The 18,152-nt window shown below is 38.7% G+C and overlaps 1 protein-coding gene across 1 annotated transcript in view; it reads left to right on the forward strand.

Annotated features, from left to right (window-relative positions):
• Nucleotides 1-3,629: 3,629 nt before the first annotated feature.
• LOC119742876 overlaps nucleotides 3,630-18,152 on the forward strand; it is a 28,824-nt gene continuing 14,301 nt past the window's right edge. The window contains exons 1-3 of the mRNA XM_038219106.1: nucleotides 3,630-3,973; nucleotides 6,776-6,926; nucleotides 17,249-17,385. Coding sequence (XP_038075034.1) covers nucleotides 3,770-3,973; nucleotides 6,776-6,926; nucleotides 17,249-17,385 — 492 coding nt within the window. The 5' untranslated portion in view covers nucleotides 3,630-3,769. The remainder of the gene's footprint in view (nucleotides 3,974-6,775; nucleotides 6,927-17,248; nucleotides 17,386-18,152) is intronic.

An 18,152-nucleotide genomic window follows, 5' to 3' on the forward strand; every position in this document is an offset into this window, starting at 1 on the left:
ATTTATAATATAATTCATTATTTATTATATAATGCATTATTTATAATATAATTCATTATTTATTATATAATGCATTATTTATTTTATAATGCATTATTTATTATATAATTCATTATTTATTATATAATGCATTATTTATTTTATAATGCATTATTTATTATATAATTCATTATTTATTAAATAATTCATTATTTATTATATAATGCATTATTTATTATATAATTCGTCATTTAATATATAATTCGTTATTTATTATATAATTCATTATTTATTATATAATTCATTATTTATTATATAATTCATTATTTATTATATAAATCATTATTTATTATATAATTGTGCGCCCGAAGCGAACGAGGCTATGATTTATAAATAATGGTTTTCAGCAAACCAGGGAACCAGACTACAGCAAAACCATTATATATTATATAAGGCCAAAAAAAAAAGTCTCCGGTTTCTGGTATGGAGCTTGCCCCAAAAGTGGTGCGGCGACGCGGCTTTTTTTTTTTTTTTACCTGTTTTTTTTTTTTTTTTTTTGCTACAAATGTCTGCTAATTACGAAAGCCCATTAGCGCCACTGCAAGTATATATGTTACAGATTGTGTAATTCGTTATTACGGATTATTAATTCGTTATAACGGATAATTTAATTCGTTATAACGGATTATTAATTCGTTATTACGGATTATTAATTCGTTATTACGGATTATTAATTCGTTATTACGGATTATTAATTCGTTATTACGGATTATTTAATTCGTTATTACGGATTACTAATTCGTTATAACGGATTATTTAATTCGTTATTACGGATTATTAATTCGTTATAACGGATTATTTAATTCGTTATAACGGATTATTAATTCGTTATTACGGATTATTAATTCGTTATTACGAATTAGGTCTGATGTTCTCACACGTGGAGAGCACGTGACCAGGGGCCTGTGTATATAGCGCCGCTAGGCGGCGCTATCTTTGCATACAACGTTTGCACTCCTGTGCCATACTTGCCGAGTAATGACTCAGAACGTATGAGTAATCCGTAATAACGAATTAGTAATCCGTAATAACGAATTAATAATCCGTAATAACGAATTAAATAATCCGTTATAACGAATTAATAATCCGTAATAACGAATTAGTAATCCGTAATAACGAATTAATAATCCGTAATAACGAATTAAATAATCCGTTATAACGAATTAGTAATCCGTAATAACGAATTAAATAATCCGTAATAACGAATTAACAATCCGTAATAACGAATTAGTAATCCGTAATAACGAATTAATAATCCGTAATAACGAATTAAATAATCCGCAACATATATACTTGCAGTGGCGCTAATGGGCTTTCGAATGGGCTTTCGTAGCTAATGACTGCGAATGGTGCCCGACTAAACTTAGTGCAAATATATGGGAGTCCAGAGAGGCCACATAAAGCTTATTCTCGATCATAACCCCATCTAAAAACACGTTAAAATTGTGCAGCAGCAGGATTCCAGTCAAACCAGTGAGTTTGGCGGTTTTGAGACATCGTCTTGTATGTGTAATTATGTATTTTCCGTGGTTTACCTTTTCCGTTTTGATGTATTCATTTGTATTTATTGTTTATTTTCGGGGCGTACTGATTGTACCGCTTGTACTTGCAGCAGCTTGTTTTCCCGAAACTTCCCGCGCAGCCAGTTCGTTACCGATACCCGCTACACCTAGCCTCCACGGTGCACGCAGTGTCAGCACAGGCGCGCTTATATCAGAGTTAACATGACAGCACTGCGGGATCATGATGGCCATCGTAGTAGCTAGCTAGCGCGAGCGTTGTGCATAGCTAATTTCTCCGTAATTTTTAAGAATCGTTGACCTGAAATACGCAAGTTTACAGAATTTGAGAGTAATTTCCAATACTTTCGGGGCGCAAATTAGAAAAATTCAGACACACAATACCCAAAATACACAATACTGCGTGTTTTTTTTATACTATAGCAAGTGCGGTGTTTTGGCGCGCTATGTGATATGAATATTTAAAACATAGGCGTGTCCTAGTGAAGTTAATTTGCATGTGAGTTTCATTATTTAGCTCAGAAAACTATTATATAATATATAATGGTTTTGCTGTAGTCTGGTTCCCTGGTTTGCTGAAAACCATTATTTATAAATCATAGCCTCGTTCGCTTCGGGCGCACAATTATATAATAAAAAATGCATTATATAATAAATAATGCATTTTATAATAAATAATGCATTATATAATAAATAAATGCATTATATAATAAATAATGAATTATTTAATAAATAATGAATTATATAATAAATAATGAATTATATAATAAATAATGCATTTTATAATAAATAATGCATTATATAATAAATAATGCATTATATAATAAATAATGCATTATATAGTAAATAATGCATTATATAATAAATAATGCATTATATAATAAATAATTAAAGTGTGCAAAAATTATATATAAATAATAAGTTACCAAATAAATTATATAATAAATAATTAAAGCGTGCCAAAAATTATATATAAATAATGAGGTACCAAATAAATTATATATAAATAAATAAAGTGGGCAAAAATCATATATAAATAAAAAGGTTACAAATAAATTATATATAAATAAAAAAAGTGTGCAAAAATTATATATAAATAATAAGTTTGCAAATAAATTATATATAAATAAAAAAGTGTGCAAAAATTATATATAAATAATGAGTTTGTAAATAAATTATATATAAATAAAAAAGTGTACAAAAATTATATATATATAATAAGGTTGCAAATAAATTATATATAAATAATTCTAGTTTGCCCAAAATTATATGTAAATAATTAGGTTGCAAAAAAATTATATATAAATAATGCAGTTGCAAATAAATTTATTTACATATAATGCAAACTGCCAAACAATTATTTACATATAATTGTCCGGGAAACTGAATCATATAATAAATAATGAATTATATATAAATAATTTTGTTAAATAATTTATTTACACATGGCGCCTCATACTATTGGTGTATGGTTGTGACGTATGACACACTCGGGTGCGTGGTTTTTGTGTTCATTCTGTGAATGCAAGTTTACAGCTGAATAATTTAGATGAAGTCTAGTGTCGCATTGCGACCAGGGTGACCGTTTTAGCCGATTTTCGGCTAACTTTGACATAATTTTTGTAAAAAAAACGAGTTTGACAGAAAATTTGACAGAATGGATTTTTTGGCAGATTTCTGGCACTGAATTCTGCAAAAATGGTTATTTGACAGAAAAACAGCAGATTTGAACAAAAAAGTGTACTTTTGTTTAAAAAAAAGCTTCATTCCTTTCAAACAAACCCTTGCATAATAGGACAGGTTGGCTGGTCTAGGTGCTGAGGTTCACTGGAAAACGGACTTCGACGTCGTGGCCGGATCCACGTTTTGCCTGAAATTTACCAATAATTTCACATCATCTTTGTGTGACTAGACTGTTTATTATGTAATTTGAATCTTAATTAAGGCAATACTACCAATCTGCATGTGATTTTAAGTGTTTATAGCGTATTTCGAGTAATTCTGGGGAATTTGGCAGATTTTTGATACATCTGACAGATCTTTGATGTGCATTTAGCAGAATTTGGCTCTGACCGTACGGTCACCCTGATTGCGACAGCTAGCCAGGCTAGGCGCAGGTGAACACGTACCGTACCTCGGGTCAATTGTCCAGGAGTTTTCTGCAACTTTCTCCTGCACACGCACTGGCCGGTCACGCCAGTTGATCTTTCATGGAGCAAGGGAAACCAATGTCCAGCATGTCGTCGAAGTTCAAGAAAACGTTTCGTTTCAAGACCGTGAAGACTCCCAAAGTTCACAATGCGATTCTGACGGATTCTGAGGTTGACGAACTCAGCAGCTACCAGTATCCCTGGCATAACATCGTGTTTGAGGGCGGCGGTAATAAAGGCTTGGCGTACTGTGGAGCAGTAAGGGTAGGTAAACAAATAGGCATGTTAGCCCCATAAATCATATGTGGCCAATTTACTGGACTAAATAAAGGTCACACTTCCACCTAGACCCGTGAACGTATGTATTGTTGATGTACCCTAACGTGGCGCGCCCCCTAACATGCCTAACGTGGCGCACTTTGATTTTTCGCCTGTAGCGCCTAGCTAGAGCAAAAGTTTTAAATGAAATTTCACAGAAAGTGAAATTTCATCAAGTTATAAACACTCCCGTTCATAAATCGCGAATTTATTTACCCGCTACAAGTTAAAAGAAAAACTTATTTTGGCGTGATTTTCCGATTTTATTTTCAAGTGCAAAGTGAACCCTTTGAAAATGCCCCGAAAAATAAGAACATAATTTTGTGACAAACATCTGGCTGGGTATGTCAGTAGAGATAATAATGATTTATCAGAATTTATCAAGTTTTCAGAAATTCTTAAATGTTAATTTGGAATTTCCCGAGATTTATTTAAGTGCGCCACGTTAGGGAACACTCCGCCAAATTGTGCCCAATTTCTGGACGCCACCGTTTTTTTAATTTCGGCTTAAATTTTATGAAACCGAAATTGTTCACAGAGGTTAAACAGCAAGCATTAATAAGGTAAAAGTACCAGTATTTCACTGCATGAATTTGAGGTTTGTCAACAAAGAGGTTTGGCAACACTACACAAGGAAATTTGGGTATGCTTCGAAGTGCGCCACGTTAGGGTACACCACCATATATAGCCACGTTCACGGGTCTAACTTCCACCATCTGACCTAGTCCGAGTAACTTGGACCCAACTTATCGCCTTTTTTAACATTTGGACATGGTCTGGCGATAGTAAGGTCCAAGCTAATACCGAGACCTAGACAACACAGTCCCAAAAACGGTTACAACTATAGAATGCAGGGCCACTTTACTCTACATCCGCGCCTCCGTACGGCTGCGTGGAGGCGTGGAACCGCAGTCGACCTACCTCCGAAAATCGATCGTGGAGTCGTGGAGCCGCAGAGAATTGCGCCCTCTATCGGTGCGCGTCTCTGCGACTCCGCGCCTCCGCCACTGCGGCCACTCCAGTGCCCCGCGTCTCCGCGATTCTGCGACTCCAAGACTCCGCGCCTCCGCCACTCCAGACAGTGCCCCGTCGCCCTCCTCCCTTCCTAATTTGCGCGCCCATTTAAAGCGATTCTGCGACTCCAAGACTCCGCGCCTCCGCCACTCCAGACAGTGCCCCGTCGCCCTCCTCCCTTCCTAATTTGCGCGCCCATTTAAAATGGGTATGGATGCTTCGTTCTCAAAAAAATTCCGCCGAGAATTGCGCCCTCTATCGGTGCGAGTCTCTGCGACTCCGCGACTCCGCGCCTCCGCCACTGCGGCCACTCCAGTGCCTCGCGTCTCCGCGATTCTGCGACTCCAAGACTCCGCGCCTCCGCCACTCCAGACAGTGCCCCCAACACATTTACAAGCACGCCCTCCCTTCCGATCCTTCATGAGAAGCTTAGAAGACAAGTGCATTCCTTCGCTGTACTTAGCACTTTTTGCAGGTTTGCATATCTATTACTCCTATTCCATCCACGCCTCCAGGCAAAATAAAAAACCTTGCTTCGGCGTGGCCCTGCATTCTATAGTTGCTCCCCAAAAACCAACATTTTTCAACAAAAAACATCAGATTTCGCCTTCAAAACGGCCTCCAAATTACTAGATATGTCACCTGAGGTACAAGTAGACATAGATGATTAAGATGGTTGTACTTAAGTTTACTTACGATCCGGAAAAAAGTGAAATTTTCCGTTCAATTCTGAAGACCCCCTCTGCCTAGGTTGTCGTGCTCACGTTCAAAACTGCATGATAATGGCGTCTGACCTCGACCTCATGCAAATGTCGGGACGGCGCGCTTGCGCATAATGCACTGCATGCACGGCAGATTCCCCTGCGCCGCGCCGACGACTGTTTCCTGATGTAGAGCGCCAGCCATGCGCCTGGCTAGCCAGCGCGACTCCTAGGCGTACCGCGAACTTACACAGCACTCTACATCAGGAAACAGTCGTCGGCGCGGCGCAGGGGAATCTGCCGTGTCGTCACGACATTTGCATGAACAAAAACATGTCGCACTTTGTCAAATTTTGATTTTCACATTTAGTTTGTAGTTTGTTTTTGCTTTAGAAGCATACTCACCTTCTTTATAGGCTAATCAGAAAGTGCTGCCTTTTTCAGCTGTCTAATTTTCGTGAAATTTCATGTTGAAATTTTGATACGCAAACATGTGCAAATGAATCTGGAAATTTCACAAAAAATAGACATCTGAAAAAGGCAGCACTTTCTGATTAGCCTAGAAAAATTGAAGGCAGCATTACATTGTAAATACATTAACTCAACAACTGCCATATTGTCAATTCATCAATATATTCAATAAGAGTCGAAGTTATGACAATTTTCCAGGTTTGGGTGGACATTAGCATAGAGGCATCTGATTCAAATGGCACCCACAAACAATTGTTTATCTTTTGATTTTAAGTAACTTTTCATTTTAAAAACTAGAAAATAATTCAAATCATGACTTAAAAAAGAAGGTTTCTATCATTGCTTACATTGCCCAAAAGATAACAGTTTTCTAAAATAGAGTTTGCTAGACCATTGGTAATGCCAGTGGCTTTAAGATCTAGAGTCTTATACAGCCAGGCCAACGTGCAGTAAAATGTCTCAATAAAACATGGCCATTACTTGCGTTATCAGCAACAGCTCAAATGCTGTATTTATTTGTGACAATAAAGAAATATGTCACTCTGATGTTAATTTGTTTTAGGTGATGGAGGAGATTGGGTTATGGAGTCAAGTCAAACGAATTGCGGGGACCAGTGCTGGGGCGATGACCGCCGGGTTACTGGCAGTGGGCTACGATTCACACGACCTGGAGGCGTTCTTGAAACAACCCGAATTGGAGAAAATCTTTCTTGGTTTGTACTGATTTTCACATTGGAGTCCTCAGACCTTGAGTCGGAGTCCGAGTCCTCAGTGTCAAGCTCGAGTCCCAATTCCTTGAGTCGTTTGGGTCGAGTCCGAGTCGTGAGTTGGAGTCACAAACGTGGAGTCTGAGTCATGATTCACTCACAAAAATTCAAGAAAAACCTTGCACCAAAAACCACTTCTAAATAACAACTTTTACAATAACAATACATGTACCGGTATGCAGAGTTTATTTGATTGCTCGATTCCCCCCCCCCTCCCTTTTGCCTTTTTGATTCCATTTTTTTTTCTCAGTAGTACTATTGATTTTGCAAAGCAACATTTCTATTTTTGGAGACCTGTTTAACATGCCATTGTGAAAATGGACCATAACCCCCCCCCCTTTCTTATTTTTGTATCCTGGTTCGGGTGAGTGATCCTTTTTTTTTCATGTATTTCATTATACTAGGGATCATCTACTTAGCATTAATCAAGGTATTGTGTGCAGGCTTCGTTCGTCAGAGAAATGCTTTGGTTGATTGGTTCTTTTGTTAATTTTCCTCAATTCAGGATCAGTCATTTATAAATTAAGTAAATATTTCAAGATCTGAAATTTTTTTCTGAAGTTTGTTAGAATGCGGCTCACGATAGATAGCATACGTCTGAATTAACTAACTCCCTATGATGAATTTTTGCTTGGATGCAGCCTCAATCTTCCAAAATCATCCGTTAGTTCTAATGTGGTCCTTGGAGGGGTGACCACTGCCTCAATCCTGCAAAATCGTCCACGATCACTGTCAATATGTTGAGGCAGAGCCAGTGACATCCTCGAGCAGTTTGGAAGATTTCAAGTATATGCATGGTTGAGCACAAACAACACAAGGTCCGGCCTAAGACCTTGGCACAGTGTATCCTCCAAAATCAGCCACACATTTTTTCCATATAGCCTCAATCTTGCAAATTCCTCCATTTTGCAAAGAGGATTTGGGAAGGTTATGGTAAAACCATTCACGTTTTAAAATCTCTTCAATGAAAATGTTTAGATTGCAGCAAATCATGGAACATGCATACAGCGTGTAATTATCACATTTGGAAATTCCCATCATTAGTAATTCACATGATTAATGTTCATATTGTCATGAGAACATGATAAAAGTTGTTGTCATACATGTATGCGTGGATCAAGACAGATTTTTGCTGCAGGATGGCTATTCACTGGAAGTCTTTGCATTCATTCGGTGTACATACAATGGGCCGGATTTAGCCTGTTACCGGGTCACTACCCCGCTCTCTTCAACAGTCAACAATCAGGTCCGGTCCTACTAAAGTGCGTCAACAAGCGTCAACAAGCCTCAACGGTCGTCAACGAGCATCAACAAATTTTGTACATGCTTTTGAACATTAAAAGTAGCTTTATATGGTAGAAAAAGCAACAAAGGACATTTTCTGCATATCAATTACAGTTAAAATTATTTAAAAACTTGTTTTTTTTTAACGCGAAATGTACGACGAATTTGTCGATTAGTGTTGGCCGCCATCTTGTTTGGATGGCGCTGTACACTTCGCGCATGCGTAGTATGGCTCTGTACACTTCACGCATGCGTAGTAGGGCTAAGCTACACGTAAACAAGCTGGCGGCCAACACTAATCGACAAATTCGTCGTACATTTCGCGTAAAAAAACCCAAGTTTGTAAATAATTTTAACTTTAATTGATATGCAGAAAATGTTCTTTGTTGAGGCTTGTTGACGCTTGTTGACGCTTGTTGACGCACTTTAGTAGGACCCATCAGGTCAATTCACAAGTGACTGTCAGTTAGTGAGTCAAACAGGTACATAGAGGACTATGGGTGGACTTCTCTGGGAACAGCAACATTTTAAAGTTGCATTCTCCGTGCTGTTTTCGAGTTTTATCTCCCCCCCCCCCCCATTGCTTTTTTAGCAATAAAAAAGTTATTCACTTGAAAGAGACATCGACTGAAAAGATCAGCCGTGTTTAGTTATTGAATTACATACTTATTGCATTTCAACTTTGAATCATTGGCTGCCACCTCCAGACAATAATTCCATTCTTGCGGGGTAGGCTGGTTACCGCCCCACAATTGGTATGGATAATGTATTAAGCCAGCCTGCTTACAAAGCTGATCTTAGTGTGCCAAAAACAGAAGCTTTTTTTGTAGAGTGTTGCAGATGTCCAAAAAGGGGAAAAGGGAGGTGTTTTGGTTTGATTACAGCATATGTTAAACTCTTTCGCTACGGAATTTAATTTACCTTTTTCGTCCCAACTGGACGTAATTAAAAGCTGGAAATTCCGCCGAGCGTCGATGTGGGCGCCGCCATCTTTGAATGTATCTCCGTAAACAAACTGCTCACAATATACAAAAAGCGCACCCCGGCCAGACGGAGAGCCGCTGGCAGCGGCTCAAACTAGGGTCAGAGGTTATACGATATAAATTATGTAGATATGGCCCACGTCATGGGGATACCCTGTTTATTCATAGCGACGCAACCGAGCCGCTGCCAGCGGCTCTCCGTACGACCTGTACAATGTGTATGTGCCGCTGTCAGCGGCTCGCCGTAGCGAAAGAGTTAAAATGTATTAATGGGAAAAAAATGAATTCGTTGAAGGGCACAAAGTTCAAGTACAAACAAAAGGGAGCAAAAGAAGGAAAATGGCAGGTCTTCAGAGTATAGTAAAAACAAGCTTGCTTGTTGGTGTGTGTATATAGAAACAGAAACATATTGGCTACTGATTAACGAACAATTGAAGCCACAACCTAAACTTGCAGCCTCAACCAAATTCAACGTGTGATGAATAATAACGAGGTCGAACCATTAGCCTTGGTGTCCATTGTACAGTTATTGATGGCCTGAAAGGAAACGCTGTGGTTTAAAGGTCAGTGTTTGTGAGGCCACTGTAGGCGGGACTGAAACCAGGTCATCACACTTCCATTCCTACTCCTTTATACATGTATTCTAGGTGTCATTGGAAATATATTTTTTAGAAACAATTTTGTTTTATATATTCACCTACATGTGCGTACCAACAAAATTTATGCTGTCATTGCAAATGGTAAAATTATGGTCGGACAAATCTGGCAAGTGACATCCGACTTTTTTGGACAGTTTTTTCCCCCATTTTTTCTGAAACAAAACTGATGTGCTGTTTTTACTATTATACAGTACATGTACATCTACTTTTTATTCCTCCAAGATCATAATTGGCCTGTCCCCGTTTGCGACTGCGAGTTAACCACGCCCCTTAGACAACCCTATGGAGTTTTTGTATAGTACACTAAGTTTTCTTTGTCAGATTTTGCGCGTTCCGTGTCCATTTGTATATCGTGTAATTGGACAACATTTCACAAGCTGCGTTGACGCGATTCTAATGCGATTCTACCATGATAGGTCAATACAGTAGCTGCTCTGGGCTGTAGGCCTGCAATAAAATTGGAGAAAGTATTGCCTAAAGGTGTGTACTGCACAGTGGTGACCTTGAGCATTGAAGTTGTGTGTGGAATTTGTACCATGATGTCATGATGTATTGTGGGTTGCACTAGCGGTGTATTGCAAAATCCTGGTACAACTACATTGTGTGTACTGTTCTTGTCCATGTTCAGTGACATTTTAAAATCCTACCAGTAACAAACCCTAAGAGACAAGGTCATAATGTGGGTAGCCCTTTTGTGCCTACATTTACATAAGGTTGTAGAATTCTTTGGTGGTAGCCTTCACTTCAGATGCATGTGTATTTGTTTGGAATCCTCTAGGTCCAATTGCTTAAATACCATATCACAGAATTATGTATTTAACCCCCCCCCCCCCATAAAAAAAACCCACCCAACTACTGGTATTGTATTTCTATACGCACCCGACCTACCTGGATTTTGGTGGGGACAAAATCCTGCCACGATCTACCCTCTCATTTTTTTAATTAAAAAATTAAAAAATAAACAATTTCAAGGAAAACATACAACTGGTCATCAATCATTTTCCTACCGGTACCTAGGCCTACATGTACACAAACAGTCACAGCCAGTCAATCCTGCTTTATGTACATGTAGGTTGGGAGCTCTTAACTATTGAAACAGTCACTTGATTGATTTTGACTGAAAGGACAACTTGGCACAGAATGTATGTTTGCCTAGGAGGGTTAACCCTAACCTAAAGCTACAGAATACTACTAGTAGTAATCTGTAGTATGCAGTTCATGTACATTGTGGGCACAGCACTCAAATTATTTTCCGGTATTTCGTACCTGCATGCATAAGTTTTGTAGTACTTTGTACAAATGTCGTATGTGGTACTCCAAATGAACTCTTTGGGGGTTAGGTTTTAATGTTTGCAAATGTTGTACACAACCTTTAACCTGTGGTTAGTGTATTTTCACGGGCGATTGTAAGCACAGAATTTAGTTAGCAAATGGAGGCCTGACAGGTTGTCCTTGGTCTGTTTGCCAAATTGGAACCACTTGTTTACCAACATTGGGTCAAGGGTATAGGAAGGTTTAAGGGAAATGTCAAAGTGGCCTCGAGTCAAGGTCGAAACGGCCTCGATTCAATGCCAATATGGTGCCTCAAATAATCGTTTCCAAAAAAACAGTCAATTAGAATTCAAACTATTATCACAAACTTTTACTTGGCATTAGTCAAATTATTGCAGGTGTAATGGTTCTGTGTCATACATGATTTTGCAACTGTAATTCAGCTCAAACAAAATCTTATTTCTGAACAGAATCAGGAATAGAAATCTCACAGAATAGAAGAGAATATAAATTGCACAGAAGATGAGTTGTACGCATGCACTTGTACGGTAGTTCAAGCATTTGATCAAATTTGGGAATATTTCAATCTGAAAAGTTTCAATACACATTAGTTCATGAATACATGTCACTTAATGTGGGCTTTTGAGTGCTTTTCATGAAGTGATGTGTAAACATTAACTCATTAGCACTTGACCACATTGTATTACATTGACATGTATTTCCAGATGAATCCATAAAACCATAGAGTGCTCGGGCAGTTTGGACGGTACAGGGAGTAATAGGTAGGGCGGTGCAGGGACTGAAGGGATAGCGTTGCAACAAACTGGCCTGAAATGAAGGTGGTTAAAGATATAGTCCATCATTTGTAATTTGTGCATTTTGTTCGTTTGAAGCAACAAAAGGGTTCAAAATCTAATGAAAGATACTGAACAACTAACCTGATGAAGTTTCAGCTCAGTTTCAGCTGTATATTCCGAGAAAAATAGCATTCTAGGATCTCAATTTCTAATCAAAAGTTGCTGAATCATGTTTTGAATTGGGCCTGAATTCAGCGTCCGAGACACGTTCTCACTGAGCCGATTGCAGCTACGCGATGTCGCGCACTGATCCGACGAATTATAGCAACCGCGTGTGCGTCGTGCCAATGCTTGTGTGCGCTTCGCCAAATAAAACGAACTACTAATTTAAATTTTCCTGAGGCCTTCTTTCGTTGATTACTTCAAAATGACAGCTTGCCAGAAAGAATAATTTCACAGGGAGTTTAGTCCACTTACTATCTTTCCACCAAGTATGTTTTTCAACAATAATTACGCCAGTTACTTTTCGGATGGCTTCAAATGATGGACTATAGCTTTAAGACTAGTCAGGAAGTACATGTGGGCTTTCAATGAAGTACCAAATTATATACATGGTATATAGATCCCGTCTTGAGAGGAAAAGTTGACAATATATCCCAGGATATCCTGTCAACTGGTGCATATCAGCTCTCATCAAGGTTGTATTTAAAGCAACATCGCCATACAATAGCCTCTTTCCCCTGTTTCCATGCTGGCATGATTGTAGTAGTGGTTGTACAAGTTGTATTTTTAAAAATTTGGTTTGACTTCCACTATTCGGTTTGGATTTTTGAAACCGGATATTGGAAACCAGTCTTTAAAAAAAGTAGGTGTTCCATTCTTTGTGGTACAATCAAAACAACTGGACTATCCCCCAACTAGCTCCATGGTCCCTGATTCAGTGATTGTCATTACATTCGCTCGACAGTCTTCTTGGTTCCTAGCCTGCCCATTTTTCAACATTATAGCTCTCAAGTGTTATTTTCTTTAAAGGTGCATGGCCCCAGCGGTCATTCAATCCTGCAAACTGCATGTATACCAAATCATCCTGTACGGCATACCGTGCGGCACCTCACTCATAACTATTTGTTGGCATGACTGTGAGCTGAATGGGAACTTCCGGTGAAATTGGATATTTATAACCGTTATTCTATGAGAACCGGATTTTGAAATCTCTGATTTCGAGAATCATTCTGAAATCATGCTGAAACCAAATTATTCCAAAGATATAAGATAACTTCAATGTTTGAAAAAAACTCATTAGGCCAAAAACAATCATAGTTCTGCTTCCGGTTTCCCTACCTACCCTATTCTGACAGCCCCTACCCTAATTTTTTTATAGTGAAAATGAGGAAAAAAACACCCAAAACCATCAATTTCTACCTTTTACCCTTGACTACATGCAGACGCCTCTATATGATTGTACACAAACAAAATGGGCCAACAAAACAAAAATTGCCCACCACTATATACCTAGCCTGTTTTCGAATGCCATGTAATCAGAAGCAGAATTAATTTTTTTTTGGCCTTAAAAACCCTTTGAGTGATTTGGATCCTTCCTCACTCTTGCAAAATCCAACACCACATGGTAAACTCTACACCCAAACTGTTGGACTCTGATATGGTGGTATAGGCCTACCTGACCATGTGCAAAGCATATAATCAGTTTACCAGTGAGTGAACTGTGTAGTCTTCACTCCAACAGAATCAAGCAAAACATACAGTTGGATTTTTGAAGGGTTTGGTGGTTATAGGATTAAGGGAGTTGGGGTTAATACATAAAATGTGCCTTTGTGAAACAAGAAACTATTCCAGTTGACTTCTATGTCTTTATGAGTATTTGTTTTAGTGCGAGTCTGGATGCCATTCTGAAACTGGTGTATATTATATTCGCCGAGGCAAAATAGAATGCTCCATGGATCACCGAGGGAGGCTAGTTTTACTTCACCACGAGATAAAGCATTCAATATTTGTTTTATAACACTTCATCCACAGATTCTGCTTGGTTTTAATATTTTAAATTATGTAAATCTGAACACAATTGAAATAAACTTCAATTTCAATACAAAATTGGTGGAAAATGTATTTCTCTCTTCCAAACTACCCCTTCACGAAATGTTTGAACCCAACTCTGCGGGGCGCTCTCTTTGGACCAAAACGCGCTATGCGCAACGCTCACACCAGCATGCATTTGCACACAAATACCGCGCCGTGGATATAGTATTTTGGTTGTTTAATGGTATAGTACTTTGGTTGCTACGGGTATAGTACTTTTGGCCGAGCACAGAAAGATAGCAAAAATAGAAAGTATCATGTGACTCGCTCTCGGTCAATCAAGACACAGAATCTGTGGGTGAGGTGTTATAAAGCAATATGTACAGTATGATGCAGCTTTTATGTGCAGACCTTATACCCTGCATGTGTCAACAAAGTAATAAGAAATACACGAGTGATCCTTTGTGTGTTGAAGGTGAATAAAACCTGGAATACAAAAGTTTATTCAAAGGGTGTGAATGGGTTCCAAAAAGAAAAGATGCAAGGCCGATCATCAAGAACTAGAGGTTGCTGATGGAGAAAGGCTTATGGGAAATCATATGGCACAACTGTATTTCAGTCGGGGGAATTATATTTGGGTGCAGCTAGAAGCATCATTTTAAAACTTGAGGATGCTAATTAAACATTGTCCCATATCAAATCATACTTGCTGGCTGCTATGGTGCCATCAAAGTCAGAATTTCTCTACAAAAAAAACCCCCAAAAATATTGAAAAAGTTTCTGATAAATCCTTTTTACATGTTCTTGTTGTTGGATAGAATGAGTGCCATTGTAATCTACATTGCCCTGTTTTTGTGATGACCAAAAACAGGGAGCACTGAATTGTTAAGCACGTGTGGATCTCGCGGCGTCAGACATGCAAACCAACGCTTGCTTGTAAATTAAGTTCATGTATGATTTTGTGTGTTGCACCATAACATAAATTCCTAACCCTGCCCGATGCAATGGGGCCGTGATTGGACCTTGCTGCACTGGGCCAGTGCAACAATACCACAGTCGTATCCTGAGGAATCTCTCTACACTAGGCAGGCTTAACTGTCATTTTGACAAGTGTTGCCTGTTGCCGAGTACCTTGTCCAATATTGCCAGACAATTTTTATGTTTATCCCATTTATGTCATTCCTGTCATTTAAGATGTTAAACTCTTTGTAATTTCCTGTCTCCCATCCAGAGGGGAATTCCATCGGATATCTGGGCCAGAAAGTTCACTTGCCTTAAAAAATGTTTCCTGTAATTGATGTAAAATTCTTGGAAAAACCATCACAGCCAAAAATGAAAGAGATACATGTACTACATGGTTTGTGCAATAGACACAATTTACATGAAGGGATTTGTGTAAGGATTCTAAACTTCAAAGTTTAATACCAGGCGCTTGTTTTGCAAGACTGAAGAATTTTGTCCCTCCACGCGCCGCGCACATTGCCCAAGGCACATGTACAAGCATTGTTACCCCTGCACATCAGGCTCATGAATCATTCTCAGTGTCCATAGGGCATGCAGTATGAGCAGTCCAGAACATAGTGACAATGACATGCAATTTGGATTGAAAATAGGTGTGCCAAGGGCGTCAATCGCTTCTCAAAAGTGGGGGGGGGGGGGAGGGAGAGATACCTTGATGAGCACTAATGCGAGCGCAAAGCCCCAACGGCGTGGGGTTTGCTGCCTAAGGGCCCGGAAATTTTTGGATTCTAGACACTTTGGGGTGTGACCTAAGGCAATTTCTGTCCACAAAAACCATTTTTTTCTTAGCAAAAGATCATCTTTTAAGCATCGTTTTCGTGATTGCAGTCATTGAATTAGCTATTCTGAGCTATAGAATCAATATAGTAGGCTACAATTTTTATATAGGGATGAAAAAAAGTGGGGGAGGGGAACAAATGATATATCCCCCCACGGGCCAGTATCAGCGAACAGGCCCTAAGCGGTTTTATTCCCATTCATAAATACCGGTACCTTTTGGGCACAAAGTCAAACAAGTCAAAACTGATAAATTTCCAACGATTTTGTTCAACACTTTTACTTCATATTTTGTGAAGCACCAAAGCTACATGTACGTTTATGGTATATGTGCCTCGCGTGAGTACCGTAGTTGTGAAAATCTCCTTGTATTGAGATTGGCTTACTTGTGGCACTAACTGTGTCATGATGTGCAGTGGTACATGTGTAGTGTGAATTTAGGACTCGAATTATACAGACTCATTGGTAGTATTTATTGCATGCCTACGTGAAGATAATTCGGAGAGAGACTTGAGTGTGACAACAGAAAAAAAGTTTAAAACCGTTTGGTGTTTTATCAATCGTTTAAAAACCGCCACGTGACGGGCTTTCAACCTGGAATTGGTAAACGGTCATTATTATTAATATTAATATTATTTATTTAGCCATTCTTACAACATAAAGAAAAGCAAGGAGCAGCTTAAGTATAAGTACTGTGGTCCGAGGACCTGCTGCACCGATAAAACAGCTGTAAAAAAAAAAAAAAAAAAACCCAAAGCTATAAAAAACCATAAAATGCACATAATATATTAATAAAATATTGAGTGGCTCAGCGTGGAATGGGAGTAATATTATCGCAAGGTAAAATCTGGACCTTTCCATTTCACGAGGCGAAGCCGAGTGAACTGGAAAAGTCCAGATTTTACCGAGTGATAATATTTTTAACATATCATAATTTAAAGCCACTCAATATTTGTTTTATATATTTGACATATAGATCCTTGTCATTTGATATATTTGAACTTTTATTTCATTACAAAACTGGAGGAAAATGTATTTCTCTCTTCCAAGCCACCCCTTCACGAAAATGTTTGAACCCAACGCTGTAGCACTGGCTCTTTGGAACAATATGCGCTACGCGCAACGCTGAACGCACACACCAGCATGCATTTGCACACAAATACCGTGTCATGATCCTAACTGTTCAATAGTATTTCCCATTCCCCATGGGCAGATAGTACCTTTTGAGCCAATAACAAATGTCACGTGATGTGAGTTCCACCAATCAAATGACGAGGATCTGTATGTTGGTTATATAAATACACCTATCAAAGACAGTTTCATAAGGTCTTAGGTATTTATGAATAATGAATCAAAGGCCTGTAGCCCAAATGAACAACTTATACCACTTTGAATTTCCTCTTCCAATTAATGATCAAACAAGATTTACTTTTGTCTTGCAGATGCTAGGTTTGGCATCTTCAGTGTGTTGCCCAATATGTTGAAGCGGTTTGGTTGGCATCCGGGTCACAGACTCTACTCCTGGTTTGGCAAGATGATGTACAAGAAAACAGGCAACGCCGACATCACGTTTGAAGAGGTACTTGTAGACAGCCTGATGTTTTAACTTTTGTTTTCATTAATTATTTTGGGGTCTATAAATGTAGAAAAATAATTGTTTCTTTTAAAGGAAATATACCACATTTGCAAGCATCAAAAACAAAACCACATAATAGGTTTGAAATACCTTACTGGACTTTAAGTGAATAATCACAAGCATCCTGTGAAATCCTGACTCCTGGTGTGCCGTCATTTTCAAGAAAAAGTGGAATTTTGGTATCAATTTCCAATGATAGTCGGCCCACTGATTTTTTCAAATACTGTCTCCACTTTTCCAAATGTCATTAGTCCAAATTTCTTTGCAATTGGTTACACGTTCGAGAACGGGTGCAAGCCAGTTAGTCTGGATCCCTGACCTGACAATTTCCTGTCGTCTATAAGTTGTCCCGTTTTGTCTGCAGTAGGGTCGGGGAACCAGACTTCAAGAACAGCATTTTTTTTTGGTTTTTCCAGCATATCATGTATATGAATACAAAACTTGAAACAGGTCAGTGTAACACTATTTGCCAAGTGGTGAAATTAAGGGAAAGGCGGGGGGGGGGGGGGTGATGGTGGCAAAGCCTGTACCCAACCTGTGTCCTCCTTTTAAGTGTCCAACCATCAGAATTGGGGAAGATCCAAATACTTTGTACTTTTTAGAGTTCTCAATTCAGGAAAATGTATGTGCAGAAAATTTTGGCTCGAGTTGGCCTTTAGGCACTGATAACGGCTATAATGTGCTGTACATTTTGTCAGTGTGCTGTATTT

Source organism: Patiria miniata, unplaced genomic scaffold (genome assembly GCF_015706575.1).
Source record: "Patiria miniata isolate m_02_andy unplaced genomic scaffold, ASM1570657v1 HiC_scaffold_6, whole genome shotgun sequence".
Taxonomy (NCBI): domain Eukaryota; kingdom Metazoa; phylum Echinodermata; class Asteroidea; order Valvatida; family Asterinidae; genus Patiria; species Patiria miniata.